The sequence below is a fragment of the Pinus tabuliformis genome, chromosome 3_1, assembly GCF_031772625.1.
Source record: "Pinus tabuliformis cultivar Carrire ecotype Pingquan chromosome 3_1, CPIR1, whole genome shotgun sequence".
Classification (NCBI taxonomy): Eukaryota; Viridiplantae; Streptophyta; class Pinopsida; order Pinales; family Pinaceae; genus Pinus; species Pinus tabuliformis.
In genome coordinates, this window is record NC_142301.1 from 844831112 (window position 1) to 844853479 (window position 22368).

General features: G+C 40.1%; 1 protein-coding gene across 2 annotated transcripts in view; it reads left to right on the forward strand.

Annotated features, from left to right (window-relative positions):
* Window positions 1-22368, forward strand: part of LOC149190171 (coiled-coil protein) — a 462536-nt gene that overhangs the window by 106346 nt on the left and 333822 nt on the right. For both annotated transcript variants that reach the window (XR_016255961.1, XM_089412056.1), the window contains exons 7-8: window positions 16991-17080; window positions 17308-17394. Coding sequence is in view for 1 of the 2 variants with exons in the window: in XM_089412056.1 (XP_089268182.1) it covers window positions 16991-17080; window positions 17308-17394 (177 nt within the window). In the remaining variant the exon portion in view is untranslated. The remainder of the gene's footprint in view (window positions 1-16990; window positions 17081-17307; window positions 17395-22368) is intronic.

A 22368-nucleotide genomic window follows, 5' to 3' on the forward strand; every position in this document is an offset into this window, starting at 1 on the left:
GCACATATTTATAGTCTTTTGCTGGGCTGAATGGGTGCCTGTGGGGTAGACCAAAAGTTTTAGTTACATGGAGGAAGGGAAAAAGTTTACTATTGTGTTGCTTCATTTAATTGTAACTTTTGATTATGACTGTATAAGCATAAATGATGTGATACTCGAAGTACACAGATAAAAGGTGATTAAAAGAAGCATCATACTAAGTTAACAGTAGAAAAATAGACAAGTGAGTAAAAAGTGCAACATGAAAGTCATATAGATATATGGAGCTTGACCTACCTAATTAACTACATTTATAGGGATTGACTTGGACATAGTGTAGTTTTGATAAAGAATTGCCCTTCTTCTTCTCTCTCATAGCTGTAAGATGATTGAAATGCTAATGATAATATCTGGCACCCTCTTAATGTAAATGGGATTTAAAAGATTGTCTTAATGCAGATGAAAGGATAAGACCTTTTTTGGGAGTTAGGTTTGGTTGTTCCTGTTGTTCTTGGTGGTGTGATATATTATATATATGAGGCAATGAAAGTGCCAATTCATTTTTTGTGAATAATTATGATGGTAAATTTGTAGACGATGAAATCATATTTTTTAGTCACTATCCATAAATTTTGTGTCATCACACTATCCGTCATGGCCTGTTTTTGATTTGTTAGGTTTGACTCCATGGTGAGCATGGGAGACCCTTTAGGTGTAGTTCTGGCTCAGATGAACTTAGGATCAGTATGTATCAATATAGGTATAATTGATTTGTAATTTGAAAGGATGTCTTTCTAGTGATAACATAAGTTTTCATGTGTGTGTGTGTTCTTGTATCGATCTTTCTATAAATGTGTGGGTATACCTATAAATACACACACATAGATATATTTAGATTTTCGTGTGCATTCACAATTCAATCATTCCTCCCATTTGCTGTATCCATTCCCCTAGTGTGGATGCCAAGAATGAAAGTAATATAACGTGCCCTCCCATGTCTTGTCTTGTCTTTGCCTCAGACCTTTGCTTGCCTCAGGTCTTGTCTCTGCCTCGGACCTTCACATGCCTCTTTTGTTGACCTCAGATATATTTCTTCACTACCTCAGATAGACCGAACTTGCTTGCCTTAGACAGGTCCGAATTACTTGCATGGAGGGAAGTTGAATGGCACATATTTATAGTCTTTTGCTGGGCTGAATGGGTGCCTGTGGTGTAGACCAAAAGTTTTAGTTACATGGAGGAAGGGAAAAGTTTACTATTGTGTTGCTTGATTTATTGTAACTTTTGATTATGACTGTATAAGCATAAATGATGTAATCATGTGATATTCCAAGTACACAGATAAAAGGTGATTAAAAGAAGCATCATACCAAGTTAACAATAGAAAAATAGACAAGGGAGCAAAAAGTGCAACATGAAAGTCATATAGATATATGGAGCTTGACCTACCTAATTAACTACATTTATAGGGATTGACTTGGACATAGTGTAGTTTTGATAAAGAATTGCCCTTGTTCTTCTCTCTCATAGCTGCAAGATGATTGAAATGCTAATGATAATATCTGGCACCCTCTTAATGTAAATGGGATTTAAAAGATTGTATTTGCATAAGTGTGTCTGTTTACATCTTGGATTTGCTACTTGTTACCCACCACCAGTGGGTGACGCCTATAGGAGAATTTTTCTCCTAGATTTGTCTTCAAACGACAGACAACAGCCCTTGCAGGCACCAAATAGCTCGATGTGCCACCATTCTCCGCCACCTGTGTGCTCTCACCCATCTGTTATGATCGTATGTTTGAAGGTGGGCCTTCCAACCCTGAAGGTATAACTTTTCGTTATGTAATTGGGTGTTTATGCTTGCTTTTCTTGGGCACATTTGGACATGGATTAGTGGGGGGATTTGGTGGAAAGAATGCAATTGGACTGTACTCTTGTTCCCTCGCCTCAACTTGGTGGTTAGTCTTGTATCCTAGTCTTGTAGGATCTCCTTTATGAGCTACCAACTTTAGGAGTGGCACTACATGGGAAACCTTGATTTTGGTTGAGTAGTCCCTCTTCCCGACGCCATATATCTCACTCCCCTTCGCTCATTATAACCCCTTTCCCCTCTTTTCCCATTCGGTTCCATATTTGTCCATTGGATCCACAAAGTGTTAGCCTCCCCCTCCCCTTGTCCACACTTTGGGTCGGGCTTGGAATGATGCCCCGGAGGTTGATGCAACTAAAAAGAGAGTTAAAAGCACAATTTGGCCACTTACAACAACAAATGTACCACAAAATGCAAAAGATGGTCGAGACATAAAAGTTTAGCACCGGACATAAAAGTTTAGCACGTGGGCAAAAGCCAAACATGAGCTCTACCCTTCTCACTTTGGCCATCACCTTGGTTCCTAAGGCCCCTATGAGTGCCCCTCCGCATCATTTAGGAACCCATGATTGTCCCAACCCTTGATGGGTGATGGACTGCCCAACCTTAAAAGGGGAATCACTGCTACATCATGCACATCATGCTCTCATCCCCTGGAGCCCCGAACATTAAAAGAAAGAAAAATCAATAAAAGGCAAAATGCATATGAAGAAGGGTGGAAAAATAAAGGTCAAGAGAACTCATGTACCACGATTTCTCCCTCCTACATCCATATATCCAATGTGTGGGCTTCGTTCATCATAGCTACCCTTGTACCATGGCATGTGGCTTGGAGCCTTCCCTCCTTCTCCCATTCCATTCCATCATTATTTCACATGACCCCTGCCATTTGATGGATGTACCATGGACTTGTCACTCCCTTAGAGGTTGAAACCACCTAATAGGGTCTTTTATTAAGCTCTCTTGTCGAGCAAGGTAACACCCGTATATTCAAAAGCCCATTTGGAAGGGCATGCCACTATGAAATGTCCACATTTGCCCTTGGTTAGCAAGCTTATTTACTCAATTGCACTAATGGATTGTTGTACTAGAAGGTGAGGAGACCCATTGGATTTTTTACAAGATTGCAGGTGGGTCTCCATATTGGAATTGGCCTCCCTATACGGGATCCATGTCCTCCAGAGGGTCATAATGGCACTTGTAGGGCGAGCGTTGATAGCCATGGGCCTCCACCATTGCATAGCATTGATTGCCACACCATGGGTTTCTTCAGCACCACACATTATTTGTTCGTGCCCCAATGATACAAAGATGATGATGCACTTGGACCACATTGCCCAACCAGCCACACATTTGCACCTGACACTTGGCAGCTAATCCAGGGCCTAGATGAGGTTTTGTCTCATTCAGAGAGACATGGGAGGGCATGTATCATCTTCTAACCCTCATTGATGGAGCATCGACTTGTTATTCAGCCACTAGAGACCCATGAGACCGTTGAGTGTCCCCCACAACCACTTGGGAGCATTGCATGATGTTTTGTTAGGAAATCAAGTGGCCACCCTCTTGATCATCATTTATGGGGCTCTCCTCTTTATCATGGCACATAGAACACTCATTTTGGCCTTCCAACAACCCTTCTTACTCCATTTTGACCTATTTTGGCCCTCTTGTGATGGCTTATCATTCACTTTAGTAGCTATTTGGTGGGCTTGTCACTAAAGGAGATGTTATTTGCACATTAAAATATTATTTGGTGCTTAATTAGACAAATTAGGCTAATTCAAACTTGTAAAGGCTCATATATGTAAAGGAGAGCCTCATTTGTATAGAACATCATCACTTCGATTTCAATGTTTCTTGTTAAAAGAATTCAGACCTGCAATTGTGTGGATGTTTGGATGCATTTTGATGTATGGAAAATTTCACTATCTTGTCTTGGAGCTTCTCTTTGCAATGTTGATGGATGGATATATTCTCATTGCCTTGTAAGTACCTTTTGACGCTATATTTTACATTGTTACATGTCTAATGTATGGAATATCATGTCATGGTCTTGAATGTGCCCTAATTTGATGCAAAATCATGAGAACACTGGGATTATTGAATGTATTGCATGCACTACTAATTTATAATGATGAATGAATGTTTTTAGAAGCTTGTTTGTATATTCGAACCTTGAAACTCCATCGATCATCGTCAACAAAGTATAAATATCTATTGTAGCTGTGAAGTTGCTTCCTTTAGGGCTAGCGAAGCTGCATAGGTCTCCTTGATAGAGTGAAATTCTTGAATCAAAGTAATTCTTGACTCCATTTCTCCCAATTGATAGGCATTGGGTCTGGGATCCTTGGTGATCATATCCTCATCGAAAAATAATTTCTCCTCACCTTATTTCTCCTATTTCTTCGTCCCTTTAAAACTAGGTAGCCTCTCTAGGGCTTGGTATGAAATTCATTGGGAGTGAGCTCTTGCAAAACCAATTGGACAAGCTTCTGCACTAGTGTTTCCTCTAGCTCTCCTCCAAATTTCATGCAATTCTCATGGTTGAATCTCGAGATAATTGATGCCCTAGCCATCGTACCAAGTGGGAACCCTTGAAGCTACTTTAACTTTGGAATTCCTTGAAGGTTTGTAATTTTATTAGAATATCATTCAAAACCTTTTCTCTTCACTGTTTTGACCTTGGATGAACTCCTATCCTGTCATACACCTCAACCCTAGGTCTAATATAGTCTTTCTCCCAAGGGTTTTTTTGTGGAAAGCCATTCTAGCTTCTCCCAAAGCTCATGCCTCAATTGAGCCTTTCCATTGAATGAGCCATCCTTGCCTCACTTCAAACCCTAGTATAGACACATTAATCAAAAGTGAGGGTTACTGGGACTCATCCCATCGGTGATAATTCGAGAAGAGAAGGGGACATAGGCTGTGGTGACAGTGGGCCTTTGTCCCAAATTGTTTTTGTGCCCTCTAGCTTTAGCCTACTAACTAGGCCTGCTAGTTTGTGCAACAACACTACTTACACTATTTCTCCACTAATTAAATTGGTGATGTGTAATTGTGCAAATGATTGGATATAATATAGATTGCAAATAATTTCCCATTCTTATTTTACACACAAGAGTTTCCAGGTATATGCCTTAAGTACTTTACCATTTCTTTCCTGCTTGTTGGAATCCACTGCCAATTTACAAAGGATTTTTTAACCTTTTGCTTGTTAAGTCACAATGATAATGGAGAGAATGTATCGTATATTGGGTTTGTATGAGGCGTTCTCCTTGCTCACTAAAGGTAATGTGAGGAGATTACTTGGCATGTGGGATTCTCAGTTTATTTGAACTGTTGCTGACATAAGAGCTTTGAGCATGCCGTAATGAAATAGGACAAAGCTTTAGGAGGTTAGATGAGAGTTAGATTCGATGCATATTCTTTTGGAAGAAGATCTACATAATGTCACCATTCAAGAGGATGCAACTCAACCTGATATGGTTGTATGAAAGGAGGACAAGCACATTGCTAAAGGTGCACCTGTGTATGCTCAATTGTGGTGGATTCAGAAGGGCAATGAGGGATATAGGTTCTTTGATTTCTCAAAGAATAAGCTGGTCGCTGATAGGGTTTCTTCTTCGCCACGATGATGCATCTCTTAAGGAGAATCCAACCAAGATCTAGGCATGTTTAGTGAGCATTTTCAGAATATATTTTCTTCTTACCCTTTGTGCATTTTGGTTGTGGCTACTCGAGATGCTTTCTAAAGTGGTTCCCTATAAGGTTTTGATTAACAACCAAATAGAGTGGATAGGGAGCTAAAAAAGGATGAGTTCTTTGTTGCCATCTCGTTAATGCAGGATGGTAAATTCTTGGGTATTGATGGTCTGTCGTGTGAGTTCGACAAGTATGTGGGACATGGTGGGGAATGATTTTTGTCTTCTTGCTCAGGAGGTATTCTCTTCATAGAGCCTTTTGGAATCACTTGATTAGGTTTTGATTAAGTTTATTCTGAAGAATGGTGCCAAGGATTCTATTGGTGGGTGTATCTGGCAGCATCACTGAGTGTTGCCTATAAATTATCGCCAAGGCATTAACTATGAGAGTTTGAGACGTGGCTAAGAAAGGTGTTCACGGGGAGCAAACATGATTTGTGCAGGGTAGTTTATTTTGGAAATTATCATCATGGGAGGCCATGGAGTCGGTTAGGAAGTCTGGTTAGCAAGCCCTCTTTTTGAAAAGTTACCTCACTAAAGCTTATGATTATATTGATTGGACGTTCATCATAGGCATGTTGAGTTTCCTTGGCTTTTTCTTGCGATGTGTTGGTATGATCAACACCTTGTTCTCATGTTCTTTAGTCTTTGTTTCAATGAATAATGCTTTGTCTCTCTACATCAACCTTCATAAGGCTATTAGGTAAGGGTATATGTTGCCCCTTATCTTTATGTGTTGATTGTTGATGCCTTGGTTGTTTGTTGGAAGTGGTCTTTCTGTAGGGTTTACTTAGAGTCATTTGTTTACTAGTGGGGGATGAAATGGTAAACAACTGTTTTGTGAATGGCTCTCTTTTGTCTGTGATTGTTGAGCCTTAGTTGGTTTTAGCTACTAGGGATTGTATGATATTGGTTTGTGAGGCATTAGGTGCTATAGTTAATGACCACAATCTACTATTGGTTTGTTGGTGTTGATGATCTGCAGTTTTGGATTCTGTTTGTTTGGAAGTGTGTTTGCCTTGTTGTTATTGTCATATATCTTGGGATTCCTTTTGGTCTTGGCCTATCTCCAATTGTTATGTGGGATTGGTGGCTTGTGATATTGCAATGTAAATTAATCTTCTTGTAGTGTGAAGATCTCCCTTTGTAGGTAAGTTCACTGTGTTGAGTAGGATCCTTTAGGCCTCCCATATCTACTATGTGTCTCACTGGCTCCTAACAGGGTCCAATTTCATCACTTGGCATAGATTTTTCATTCATACTTGCAGTCCAAGTACGGTGGGGCTAATGCTCTCCACATGGTGCCTTAGGATGTTTGCACCATGTCCAAGGATGAGGGAGGACTTGGTTTGATTGATGTTGTTACTCAAGACAGCATCTTGGTTGCACCTTGATCATCACTTCTACCCTAGAAGATGAGTACTCCTGACTCCACATTAGGAGAGTCCTGGACTTTTTTGTGCATTATTGCTTGAAAGAAAAGGTTGATCTAGGAGCTTCTCAACAAATTTTTATTATAAAATAGTTGAGATGGATCTCTATAAAAGAAAGAAAGCTCTTGCTTTGAGGGTAGAAGTCTAAGAGGAGGAAAACCCCTTTAAGGACGAGCACAATGTTTTTTTTTGGAAGGGAGGGTGGAAAGGCTTGATGAATCAGAGCTTCCATTTTCTTCTTTTCTTATAAATCCCAAGTGTATGCAAGGTTGCCATTTATGTATTGCTACCATATCTTTGTGTATGAAAGGTTGTTTTTGCTTATCGTAGTGGGTTGTTCTTCACTGGAAGACGAGGCTGAAGTGTGGTTTATTTACCCTCTTCAGTGCATTGATATCAGATTTGAGTTATGACATATCAGGGGTTGTTCGTATTGATTTTGGGTAGCATTGGATGTGCTCTAGCTCCGAAATTCTTTGGAGAGACTAGAACATGAGATCTTCGAGACCCAGAAATCGTTTGGAGAAATTCCACCCGGATGAGGAGTTATGCAAATAATTAATATTTTTAATGTGTTCCTAAGTCTAAACTTAGGAAAATATAAGTCTAAACTTAGGAAAATAAAAATATTAATTGGTATTAATAACGATACGGTTATTAATAAAGATATGGGTGAGAAGCTTCTAAGAGACGAGGATCAAGTCTGTTTTAATCTTAGTCGTTGATTAGAGACTTAATCTCAGCCGTTGATTCATCAACAGGAAAAGTATAAGAGAAGACTTGAGAGTCATTTGGAGATACACTGGGCAAATACTCAGTAACCTGAGGGAAATCAATTTTCCAGGAGGAGTTCGATTTTAGAGTGAGAGTTGCAGGGTGAAGGAAGAGGGAGAGCTCTGACGCCGAGGGAGAGCTCTGACGCAATGACACAGTGTCGCAATGACGTAGAGGGAGAGCACTGACGCAGTGACACAACTCCTAGAGGAGGTGACGCAATTCCAGCGCAGAGCTTGGATCAATCATCACTGCCCAGCACTGGGAACAACGCAGTCACCTGTGGGGTTTGTTCATCTATCTCTGGATAGAGGTACTTTGTAAAGTTTTGTAGATGTTCTATGCTAAGAGCAATTTCACTTTTCTCACAGCAATCATACAAGTAGATAAGCAAAATGCAGATAGAACATATAAGCAGATCTTACAGAAGACAAATCAGAAACAAGAAAAATGTATGTGTTCGTTTCGGCGGTCAACAGGATGCTTCAACCAGCAAAGTCTCCTTTGGTCAGCCAGCCCAACATGTGTCACAACAACCCTCCAACCAGTAGATGAGTCAACCCAAGTCAGTTCTACAAAAGTCAACGCTGTCCTGAAAAGTCAATGCAGGGGCAGCAAGCTAAAAGTCAACGCAGTAGCAAAACGGTCAACCCTTTGACCTCGATTTTTGTGCCAGGTAGTACGGCCTTCAAAAATCGAACCTCCCACAAGTTTTCAGCTTGTTTGGACCAAGCGTTGACCAAAGTCAACGCTGGTCAAACTTCTGCGAAACCCTAGCAGCAGAAACCCTAGCAGCAGAAAAATCCTCTCCGTCCTTCCCACGTGTGGCTGAAATTCGTCCTCCAGGTAGCTCGTACTTTTTAGGATGAGAGAGAAAGATGTGAGTTGTGTTGTGATCAAATTCTCTCCAACTTTTCCTGTATATATATCCATCAATGAGGGTGTGTGACACATCTGTTGGGCGTGTGAGCCTACATTACAAAACTGGCTGACCTTGCACATATAATTTATTAAGAATAATAAATTCAAAATATAAGTTCTGCTCATCGGATTAAGACTATTTTTATATGGATTTTACACCTCTCAGAAAGAGGAATCCAACAAAAATATTAGCCTCTTAATCTGAGCATCAGAACATGGAGTTTGGACCTAGTTGTCCAAATTTAACACTCCCTCTCAACTAGGGAGAACTCCATCTATTAGTGCAATTAACATCGTGAGTCATCCCGCCGAAACTTGCTTTGCTGGCTTCTTTATTTCAGAACAGAAGTGGGTCAGTCACAAAGACATCATTCCCTGACTGACATAATCAGTCCAAAGGTCCCAGACCTCACAAATCTTGATCCCAGATCAAGTGGTTGGACCATGCCATCCTAGATAGAGAGTACGGCAATCTCTGATGCGTCCATCAGTCTTTGCTAATAGTCTCTAGCTTTTCCACACCTCATTGGCCAAATGAGAGGTACTTCCCATGAGCCCTGAACTCAATGGGTAGGATGCATACGGGGCACAGATTAAATGAGTGGCGAACCAGCTCAATAATCACAAGGGTGGGGCAGAAGCATTATGAGTGCTTATAGCTCCGAGAAGCTATCCCCAAAGCCCCCCAGAGCTCCCAGAGCTCATCGTCCAACAGGACCCACATCATAGGGTCTTTCCACGACACCAAGACTCTCACGGAAGGTTAGGAACTTGACCTTCCCCAGGGGCTTAGTGAGAATATCCGCGACCTGCTCATCAGTTCCTATATGATCGAGCCTTACGGCGCCTCGCTGTACCATATCTCGGATAAAGTGGTACCTGATATCAATATGCTTGGATCGGTCGTGGAACACAGGATTCTCAGTCATACGAATCCCACTCTGATTATCACAGAGTATTACAGTGGTATCTAGCACATGTTGGAACAGCTCACTAAAGAGCTTCCTCAACCAAACTGCTTCACAACAGGCCATACTAGCAGCAATGTATTCGGCCTCCGCGGTGCTCAAAGCCACCGACTTTTGCTTCCTGCTCATCCATGAGATCGAAGCAGAACCAAGATTGAAACAGCATCCAGATGTGCTCTTACGATCCACCACACTGCCAGCCCAATCGGCATTAGTATATCCCCGGAGTATCACACTCCCGGCAGTGTATCTCAGCCCATGGTTTATCGTGCCCCGAAGATATCTCAAAAGATTCTTGGCACCAACCCAGTGAAAATGATGAGGCTCAACCATCTGTTGACTCAAAGTATTCACTGCAAAACATATGTCCGGACGGGTGTTCACTAAGAACATCAAAGCTCCTATGAGTTGACGATACTCAGTAGGATTGGCCAAGATAGGCCCTGCAGCGCTGCCACTCAACTTCTTAAAGTTGAGTTCCATTGGTGTCGACACGGACTTACAGTCCACCATCCCAAATCTTTCCAGAAGCTTCACAATATACTTTCCTTGAGAAAGGAAAATCTCTCCAGGTCTCTGCCAGACCTCCAGGCCTAGGAAATAGTGCATCAGTCCTAGGTCTTTCATCTCGAACTTAGCAGCAAGCTCCCTCTTACATTGATGAATGAGAGGGTCATCACCTGTCAGGAAGAGGTCGTCGACATACAGCACTAGAATGAGAGGCTTTCCTTCCTCAACCTTAAAGTAAAGGTTTGGATCAGCATTGCTTCGAGTGAAGCCCAGCTTCATCAAGTAACTATCCATCCTCTCATACCAAGCTCTGGGTGCTTGCTTTAACCCATAGAGGGCTTTCTTCAACCTGCAGACATAAGTGTCTCGATCTTGAACTTCAAATCCCAGAGGTTGTTCTACATACACCTCTTCCTTTATTGCACCATGCAGAAAAGCGGTCTTGACATCCATTTGATGAAGACTCCATCCTTGCGTAGCAGCAAGGGCTATGATGGATCGGATGGTGGTATATCAAGCCACAGGTGCAAATATATCGTCATAGTCAATTCCTTCCTTTTGAGAGAAGCCACGGGCAACAAATCTTGCCTTAAACTTTTTAGCACTCCCATCAGATCCATGTTTAATCTTGTAGAGCCATTTAGCGGTGACAACAGATTTGTCCTTCGGTCTCGGGACCACATCCCAGACATCATTCTTCATAATAGCCTCATATTCTTCATGCATAGCATCCTTCCAGACTTGATGCTTGATGGCTTCCTCAAAAGATCCAGGTTCAGATTGTATAATAGTACTCATGGCAGCTAGATACCCTTGGTATCTACACGGCTTCTTGCTTTCTCGGAATGTTCCCCTTGGGGCAGCATGACCCTCAGCATCTTCGAGGGTGTCCCTGAGCCATGATGGCCTCTTTCCTCGAGAAGGGAAGGATCAATAGGGTCCATTGGCCCTTCAACATCAGGCATAGTCTCATCCTGGGGTTCTTCCAGATTTCCAGGTCTTTCTTCATGGTTTTCTTCAGATCTAGGAAGATCTACTACTTTCTTCAGGGAAGCATCTTCGTCAAAAGTGACATCATGGCTTATCTCTACTTCCCTTTGACCAGGTACATAGACTCTATATGCCTTAGAAGTCTCACTGTAGCCCACAAACATTCCTTTCTTCCCAGTAGCATCCAGCTTACTTCTCTTTTCTTTCGGCACATGAAAATAGACAGGACATCCAAAAATTCTAAAATGTGAGACATCAGGTTTCTTACCAGAGAAAACCTCTTCGGGAGTTTTGGAGTCCAAAGCGGAATGAGGGCATCGGTTTTGAATGTACACAGCAGTATTTGCAGATTCTCCCCACGGAAACTTTGGAAGACCCTGGTCACATAGCATGGCACGGGCAACTTCCACAATAGTCCTATTCTTGCGTTCAGCAACACCATTCTGCTCAGGAGTATATGCAGTGGTAGTCTCCCTCTTAATGCCAGCTTCTCTGCAAAAGTCTTTGAACTCATTTGACTCATATTCAGTGCCATTGTCAGTCCTCAAAATCTTGATCTTCTTTCCGGTCATATTTTCCACCAAGGCTTTGAAGGTACGGAACCACATGAAAGCCTCATCCTTCTTCTTCAAGAAGTATATCCAGGTTTTGCGAGAGAAGTCATCAGTAAATGTCATATAGTAAGAACATCCCCCCAGGGATGTTACAGGCAACATACCGGAAAGATCAGAATGGACCAGTTGCAATATCTCAGATGTCTTTGTGACACTTGAGGGGAAAGGTCCCCTTGTATGTTTTCCTTCAGCACAGCCCTTACATACACCTTTATGATTATTTCCAAAATCAGGCATCTCTGTCACCACCTTCCTTGCTTCGGGAAGAGCCTTGTAATGAAGGTGTCCAAATCTTCGGTGCCATAGTTCGGTTTGACGGATAGTATCACAAGTCATAGCTCCCAACAGACTCCCTCCAACCTGGTAGAGTGTACCAACTCTAAAACCAATTGAGATAGCTTCCTTGAAGCTCTTCTTCCACATGAGTACCTTTCCATCAGAGAAAGTTACATTGAAACCTTTGTCTTCCATGGCAGATACAGACACAAGGTTTTTCTTCAATTTGGGTACATAGAGTACATCTTGTAGATGGAGGACTTGTCCTTGAGACAAGTGGAGGGTCATAGTCCCGGTCCCTTTCACAGGATAAGTGGCATTATCCCCAAGGATAATTTCTAGATTAGTATCCCTTTCAACCATGTCAGAAAGTGCTTCCTTGAATCCGGTGATGTGTCTTGAGGCACCACTATCGATTAGCCAGACATCCATAGTGTCGGGCGGAGATGCAGCTGAGAGAGCAGATATTAGAATATACTCATTTCTTTTATTAACAACATTAGACTCCTCATACCTGGTATTTCTGGTCCTTTTAGAAGGTGGATTGTTTCCTTCAAAGTGAGCCTTCCTCTTTCCTTTGGATTTGTCATTTCTTCGATTCCCATTCCTTCAGTTGTTGTTGTTGTCGTCACCATCGGGAGAATTCTTCTGGAAGGGGCATTCTCTAGCATAGTGTCCAGTCCTATGGCAGGTGAAACATTTACCCTTCTTCTTTTGAGTCTTAGTCCTTCCTTTGTCCTTGGAACCACCAGAGTTCTTCTTTCGGGAATGAGCAACATAGGCAGCATTTCTTTCATTATCAAATTCCTTCATCCTTGTTTCTTCTTGCATACATCTAGACAGAAGCTCATCAAAGTTAGGAATGGTATTATTGTTGAGAATGGTAGTTGTGAATACTTGCCATTCATATGGAAGTCCTCCAAGTGCGGTGAGAACCATCTCACGATCAGCTATTGTCTCCCCAATAGCTAGCAGATTGTTCCTGGTTTCGGTCAACTTCATAAAGAAAGTTTGAATAGACTCGTCTCGGCCCTTCTTCATATTCTTCAACTTGTTCTTGAGGAATAGCACTTGGTTCACATTGTTTACTCGGAACATAAGTATCAGTTTGTCATACATCTCCTTGGATGTGCCTAGTTCAGATATGTAGGCAACCAGACTCTTATTTATGGATTCCCTGATCAACAGCTTTGCTATGATTTCTCCCTTCTTATACTTGTGTTTAACAACAGCAGAGGCATTTGATGGAGGTTCTTGAATCTTCCCTGTCACATGATCTAGGAGATCATGATCTTCTAATTTGAGATCTAATAACATCTTCCAGGCATGGAAGTCATCACTTCCAGTCAGCTTGTCATTCTCCCTGAATTCAAGCTTAGAGGAATCCATTTCCTTCGATGATGATTGCTATAGATAGAGTTTGTCTTCACCTCAGCTCTGATACCATGTAAAGTTTTGTAGATGTTCTATGCTAAGAGCAATTTCACTTTTCTCACAGCAATCATACAAGTAGATAAGCAAAATGCAGATAGAACATATAAGCAGATCTTACAGAAGACAAATCAGAAACAAGAAAAATGTATGTGTTCGTTTCGGCAGTCAACAGGATGCTTCAACCAGCAAAGTCTCCTTTGGTCAGCCAGCCCAGCATGTGTCACAACAACCCTCCAACCAGTAGATGAGTCAACCCAAGTCAGTCCTGAAAAGTCAACGCTGTCCTGAAAAGTCAATGCAGGGGCAGCAAGCTAAAAGTCAACGCAGTAGCAAAACGGTCAACCCTTTGACCTCGATTTTTGTGCCAGGTAGTACGGCCTTCAAAAATCGAACCTCCCACAAGTTTTCAGCTTGTTTGGACCAAGCGTTGACTTTGGTCAACGCTGGTCAAACTTCTGCGAAACCCTAGCAGCAGAAACCCTAGCAGCAGAAAAATCCTCTCCGTCCTTCCCACGTGTGGCTGAAATTCGTCCTCCAGGTAGCTCGTACTTTTTAGGATGAGAGAGAAAGATGTGAGTTGTGTTGTGATCAAATTCTCTCCAACTTTTCCTGTATATATATCCATCAATGAGGGTGTGTGACACATCTGTTGGGCATGTGAGCCTACATTACAAAACTGGCTGACCTTGCACATATAATTTATTAAGAATAATAAATTCAAAATATAAGTTCTGCTCATCGGATTAAGACTATTTTTATATGGATTTTACACCTCTCAGAAAGAGGAATCCAACAAAAATATTAGCCTCTTAATCTGAGCATCAGAACATGGAGTTTGGACCTAGTTGTCCAAATTTAACTTGTTGGGTTTATTCTCTGTTGGGTGATCCGGATTTGGCACCCTAGTTGTATTAAGAAATATGCTTAATAATACAAACCCTCTATATGCTGCACCGGTTTTCCCGAATTGGGTTTTTCTGGGGACAATTGTCCAAAAACAACTGTGTTGATGTGATTGATTCTTGTGCTTGTATATCACTGTTATTTTCTCTATGTAATTATGTGATAACTGCAGTAGAATTTATTTTAATGTTTATTGAAGGGTTTCGTAAATAACTTATTGTGGGAAATAAGTAGGAGAAATAAATCAGTTACTGCAGTAGAATTTCGTGTTAGAAATTTTCACAGTTCGTTCAATAGGAAGCTGCTGTTTTACTCTAATATCATCTTTATTATCTGATGTGACTGCAATACATTTATAGATGTGTTGTTCTGTCTCTCTTGAACATTTCAAGTGGCTGTTACATATGTATTTTAAATCTGTCTATGACTGATAATACTTGCTGTTTGGTGGTTTTATCACATTTTCTTCTTCTATTTTCAAGTTCCATTTGTTGCCTAGATAACATAACCCATGGATAAGGCAATAGGTCTTGCTTGGCTTATCACATATTATCTTAAAAAATGAAGAGCAATTTCATTCTACAGATCTAGTTAGTATATCAGCACTTAAAGGAGAAATTTGTAGTTTTACTAGGGATTACTCCCTTGTGTGAAAGGAGAGCCATCCTAAAGTGAGGAGGACAATCATCGAGGTGACAATGGTTGATGTCCTTAAGTTTCCCTATTGTTTGTACTTGATGATTGGACTTATGTCTCAAAGTGCATATCATACAGGTAACAAGGCAGATGATTATACATTGAAATTTTTTGTGACGTCTTAAACATATCATCTCGATTTATCTCTAAGAGCAATTTGTCAGTCATACCTAGCAAAACTGATATTCAATAATGTCTCTAACTTTACCACATATGCAATATTAGTATTCGTCACACAATATAAAAATGCAAGCTGGAGGGAATGACACAATGTAAGATGGAATACAAACTCATGATTAAAAAAATAGCATAGCATATCTCTTGGTTGGCCTATAATGGAAGGAAAATGTTGAGGTGCCTTGCTCTTGATTTGCTAGATCTGGACTAGATACCTATGTGGCTTTCTTTTTTGGAGCATTGTAGGCCTTATGACCACATGTTGCTTGCTTGGTGGATGCCTTGCACTAGAGGATGAGTGTTGAACATTCTGAAGGGTGGCTTTCAGGCCTAGAGAACATTGGGTTGCTTGAGCCTTGGATGCTTGCTTAGAGGTTTGGAGTTGAGTCAGTTGACTTAGGAATGCTTTGGTTGCAACAATCATCATTTTGGTGGAGTGGACTTGGAGGAGAAAATAGCTATGTGGAGTGTTGGAGTCAATGCGGGCTTGTGATAGAGCATGGACACACCTTGTGTACCATCATCATCTTGGAACCTTGATTGTGTATGATATCACCTTGGAGGTTGCCATGTACATTGTATACCCTTGGAGTGTAGCACTTCACATGTGTGGGCGTACTTGTTTGTAGTGGGCAGCTTGTAAAGTTTTAGGCCCACTTGTGTTTTGTTGGCTTCCCTTGCCTCTCATATATATAGAGGTAGGAGAGAGTCCTTTCTTTCACTCACTGTTATTCATCTTGTGTTTAGAGATGAAGTGCTAGGTTTCATGAGGAAACCCTAGGAAGGATGTGGTGGGAAGAGTGTTTTGGATTTCTCTCAGTTGGGTTTTTTTTCATTGTAAACAATCCTTCATTTTTGTGGTACGAGGGTTTCTTGGAGCACTGAAACATCTTGAATGCTAGGGTTAGGGTTTTGTCCCTTTGAATCTTCGAGATTCAGGTTTTATGAGGAAAGCCTAGGTGGTAGTTGTTGAAGAGGAGAAAGGAGGCATCTTGCTTGGAGCCAAGGCATCTTGCTTGGAGCCAAGGTGTCTTGCTAGTGTGATGCTAGTTTGTGGAGGATCTCTGGTGGAGCCATGCTTTTTCATGGTTCTCCATAGCTAAGGTTCTAGAGAGATAGATGATTGTACTAACATTGGGATGTGTCTATTGTATATACATGTACTCCATCTTTATAAATATTTATGAAGTTTCTAGCTGTCCAAAATGGTCTCAATTACAGATTTATTTTTCAGCATTTGTTATCTTGTTGGTTTGGTAATTTCCAGTAGTAGTTTGTCATGCTGGTTTGACATTGGTGAAGGTGGAAATGCTTAAGCAATTTAAATTTAAAATAGAACATAATAGGGCGAATTTACTGCCATAAAACTGCATTAATTGCAGTGATTCATGATCTGATTTTATGTTTCTAGTGCGGAAACTTGTTGCCATATGTTTGGTATCTTACTCTTGAATTTCCTGGTGGACGACTTGGACTGAAGTGTATTGAAATGTTGTACACTATTTGTGCTGTAATTTATATTTCAAATCAACCCTAAGGCTGAATAGTCATATGGTTTGGATTTGGGAGAGCTCTAGTGTGAAGTGAAATTTCAGAATTGTATTATAAGTCAGAATTCTGAAATTTCTACAGTTAACTTTGTGAAGCTTAATTTTTATGGAAGCCTTTTGTCATCTTTTTTGGTTCAAATAGCCTTCTTTGCAGTCCTTTAGAATAAATAAAGACTATTCAATTTTTGCAGGACTTGCTTCCCGTTTTGACGCAACTTCAACATGCTCTGGATATCCAATCTTCACTTGATAGCCTTGTGGAGGGTGGGAATTATAGTCAAGTGAGTATAGTGTTTTATTCTTAAAGTTTTGTTGAATTCTACCGGTTTTTAGTATAGACAATATCAACTTTTTCTAACCATGGATTTTCTCGGACATGGTTTCTTTCTTCTGTATTAGACCTTCTGATTGTAGTATGATGTTTGCTGCATAGTACTCTTAGTGATGTGGTTTCTTGTAACTGATTATGCCCTTCTGTGTTGTTCTAACTTCTAATGGCATCTTGCAGGCATTTCAACTCTTTGCAGAGTATTTGCAGTTGTTGGATCACTTTTCAGAACTTACTGCCATACAAGAGATGAACCGTGGCATAGAGGTAATATTTTCCCTCTAGTTGAAAGTACTTATGCATTAATTTATCTTTTTATGTGTTTGGTGCCTTGCAATATTTGTAATACTTGTATTAGCTTGGTGGGGAGATTCTGAATTCAGTTCTTAATATTTTGATTTTACCAGAATGATTTTGCATTAGTAAATAATCTGGGTACATTTTGAGCCAAATCCTTGATTGACAGTATTTTGTTGGATGCTTTACTTTAATGTATTATTTTACTGTCTACACTGTTCCAGTGTGTTATGAATAAAAATATTAAAAAAAAATATAAATTATATAAATAATAATAATAATCATAAATAATGATTAAATTAAACAATAATTAGTTATTGAAGAGGCATGTCACTAAGGACATGACCATTCATGCAGGGGCATCTGCCTAGGTATACAAGTGGGCCCTCTTTTGTAATCATCATATCATCTCATATCTTCTGTATATTTCTATATAAATAGATATTATCCTATCATGGATATTTTCATATTTCAGATCTTCTGAGTATTGTGTTGCATTTATGACTTTGTTTGTAACATTGGTTTCAGAGTGTGAACGAACTTTGTTCCTAACACAGTGACTTTTACAAATTTTACCCAGCTACTGTAGTTTTGGGATTTCTTATTCAAAACATAATAAAATTTCAGACAGAATTCTTAGAAGTACAAATAATGGCTTATCTTAATCAACTGAGGGCTTTGAAAATCGGTAGAGAATATCAGTGTTGCAAATTTCGTCACTGGCAAAATGTCAGCAGTGTCATCAACATGGAAAGCTGGCAAAATTGGGAAAAAATATCAGCACACTTGGCATGCATAGACTCAGACCTGAAAAATTTGAAAACCCATCGACTTGAAAAACATTGATAACTTGGGAAAACTTGGAGAGTTTCGATCATTGAAGAATATGATGCTGTTGCACTCATGACAGTGACCTTCATTCTTCCTTGCTTGAAACCAGTTGATTACATGGTCGTTTCCATCAGAAGGAAATTACGATCATCTCCATTTGGGGAATCTTCTAGCAGTTAATTCCCCGAGGGGTGTGGCAAGAGATGTGCCCACTGGGATTGAACCACATCCTTGCTTCCAATTGAGGGAAGATTGTCCCTTTGAAGATAGTGTTGAGTTTTCATAGGATCTTTTAACTGATAATTACTTCTTATGATTTCTCACTTTAATCTTTTCTTGCATTCAAATTCTTCATAAAGAAATTACATTGAAGATCTCAACAGTAGAAACAAAATGCCAGTAGGATCATAAAGAAACAGCCAAACAAGAACACAAACATTTACCCTGGAAAACCAACATGGGGGGAAACCCAACAACCTTTTTCTTAGAGAAATCATTAAGTTCAACAAAGATGCATCTAATCTTCTAGTCAAATAGAAAGTCAAACTGACCAGCAATGTAGCCTTGGTTAAACGTGGTTAACCAGCCCTCATGACAAGTCATAAATCTGCCCAATATCCTTGGCCTGATCTGATATGCTAGGGCCGAATTCTGGCCTCCTACTGTACCCATAAAAGCTTGGTTCTGCTGCCCAGAAGTGCCTTGTTCCTTTGCCTCAGATTCATTCAATACTTAGCCTCAGATTCAACCTTTTCTTTCAGCGTCATAATCGACTTCTTCTCTCTGCTTCAGATCTGAATTCTTCCTCAGAGTTGATCAGAATTCTTGCTCTGTTGAGGAGAGCGCCTATATAATAGGCATTCCAAGAGCCCGAATGGGCATGTCTCTTCACAGGGGCTGACTTCATCTTTTTGGAGGGTCGACTTGTCATTTGGAGCCATAATTCAACTTTTCAAATTTTTCTCTTTTGCAACCTGTTGTCGCGCGGATTGACACGACAACGCTCAGACCGGGGGCTGTCACTCTGATCCCCGGTCTCTCCGTTTAAGCCTGTCTCCTGCGGCTAAGGGGGGTAGACCCTACAAGGTGAAGGAGACCAACTATCGACTAGTTGGGTGGGAGACACGATATGGCAAACACTAAGATGATTTGATTTAGCGGACCAGTGCCTTTAAAGCGATTACTTGTTAGATGATATAGAATGTAAAACCATGAACAACAATCACTTACCATCAAATAGCCTGAACAACGCTTAAATATTCAGTAAAACCACAAAGATCAAGGAACTCAATAACGATATCAGGTAATTAGGAGAAAAATAACACAGTTATAAACCACCAATTGTTAACTAGATACCACGTCAAGATAATCATTCATGTAAAGCATTCATTCCACATCAATAACTTTAAATCTCAGCATAAAAATTTCTTCAAATGACTGAATTTTGACAAAAAAAAGAAATTTTCTGCAATATTTTCAGGCAAAAAGATTTAAAGCCAAATTTTCCAGCTAAATGGCAATCCTATTTTTTTTTATTTTTTTATTTTACGTAAAAAATGAAAATTTAAAAATCCTAAGATTTATTTAAACTAAAATCTAAATCTAACTAAGATCTAAAATACTAAAATCTAGAACATAAAATAAAAACTATACAAAACTAAAAGTTAAATAAATTAAAATCTAATAAAACATTAAATCTAAATGTAACTTAACTAAAATTTAAATAAAACAAAGAAAAACTACGTTAAAATAAAAATGGGGCGGAATCACATTTTTTTGATTTTCATAATATAATATAAAGAAATAAATAAAACAAAACTAAGAATTAACAAAACCCTAACTTTAAAACTTTAAAACTACGCTAACGCATGATCAACACTACACAGAAACAGCGGATCAAACCACGACGGCAGCAAGAAATTGGTTCAACGCAACTGTATGAAAGTCTTACCTGAGCCAAAACTCGATGAGCCCAAACTGCGGGATATTCAGCGCGTCCAAACCTGGAATGAGAACTTGATGAAACGCGGCCTCAGGCTCAGCCCAAAAAAACGCAGTCACAATGTCAATAAGCGGGAGCAAATAGATATCAATGGCAGCCAGACTAGTTACACAGAAGCGAGAACGCAGCAAGAGTTTCTCTGACAGGAGCAAGGTTTCGATTTTGCTGGTGTTTAGAGCAGAGGGATGGCGTGAGGCAAAACCCCAGCACGCTAAAGCAAGCAGCCGATCAACAAATGAATGCCCAAAAAAAGAAAGAAAAGACGCAATCGTGACCGTGGCTCAGCAAAGCAACTTGGAAATCGAGAATGCGTTTAGCCAAATGAGGAAAGAAAACGTGATTGTGACTACGCCTTGAACAGAATGGCTCATAAGAAACAAAACGACAGCAGGCCAAAGCTGCTATGGCGTAAAACTCAGCTCCTGAAATGGTTTGCGTGACAGGGCTTTCTGAAAGTGAGATGGAGGGTTTCCAAAACACGTACTCAGCTCATATACGAGATACAGATCGATCAAGACAAGAAAAAAAAATTTAGCTGTTACCATACGTACATGAAGTTTTGACAGCTTTCATGAATCGATAAACCTTACCTTGAAGCTGCTGCGTGCTTTTGGACAGGATTTCAATAGTTAATCAAGAGAAATTCGACGGCAATTGCAAACCCTGAGATCTTGAAGCTTTCGTACTGAATAAAGATACGCAGATGCTACCTCCCTTAGCTGACAAAAATCCACGTAGCTGAACTGCAAGCTCTCACAGGTTCATGGCAACCTGAGAAGGAAAAGATCACTGAAAACCCTAATTAAACCTATGTGAGCAAAACCCCAAAACAACTGCTTAGTCTACAAATTTTTGGCCCCTCTTCAGCCAGATTTACCAATAATAACAACAATATTTTCAATATATCAGAAATTTAAACTTTGCTGTGAATAGAAAGAAAATATCTCAGGTAAAACAGGAAATAAACTTAAAATGATTAACCCAGGGCACAATCAGCTGGGCTCTGCACAGAAGAGCCTGTGGGAGTCGGCTGGTATAGCCCAGAACTTCCCCAAACGCCCACCAGTATTTTTACTAAAAGGTTTTCCTGCACATCTCAAGCAACCATCAGCAAAGAGAGAGAGAAATGCTGCTAGATTTCAGGAAATAATGGAGATACCTGCCATTATTTCAAAAACCCTAGCAACACTCAACCCTAGCAAGTGAACAAGATACCTGTGCTCACAATACTCTAAAAAAACAAGCTATGATTGATGGCTGAAAACTGAAATATGCAGAAAATTAAAGATCTCACAGCAATTCCAGAGAGTAACACCAGCACAATTTGGACCCCAAAGTCTTCTTTTATTAACCAGAAATCAGATTACAAGAGAGCTTTTCAGTACAGACTCACAGATCAGATAAACCTCTGAAATGACCCCTAGCACCCTACTTAAAGGAAATGCCTCCAACGGCTAGTTCGAGTGATCCATGTAGAAATGATCTCGACCGTTGATGAGGATCAAGACATCTCTTGATCTCATCCGTCGATTTATTCACTTAGAATATTATTATTTTATTAGTTAGGGTTTTTTGCTTTATTTTTTAATTTTTTATTATATTTTTTATTATTTTATTATTTTTATTCATTTTTTAATTCATTTTAAAATGGATCATCGAACTAAGCCTTCGGAAAACATCACCTAGGACCTAGGACTTAGGACTCATGAGGGGATTTAAAACATTTTTCGACCCTCAGGACACATGACTTTTACAATTTACATCTTAAGGGAGAAAACCCCTTTAACATAGACCCTCACAAATCACCCAGTTCTGCGACACAACTATAATCTAGCAGATCAACACACTAGGATTCTCCTAAAATTCCAATGACAAAATCAATCCCGGCTTTGGGGTCAGGTTTGAAGGAAAACTCTGCCGATCCGTGGATCGGTGAGACGAAAAACCTTCCGGGACGTAGATTATCATCAGAAAGTTAGGTCCACCTAGGCAAATTACATACATGACTCATGTCTGCTAAGATTATTTACAATCAATACATGCAGACTGGGTTTACAATCAAAAAGATCAAGTTGCTGATGATGGCAGGATGGCACGGACATGCTGATCAA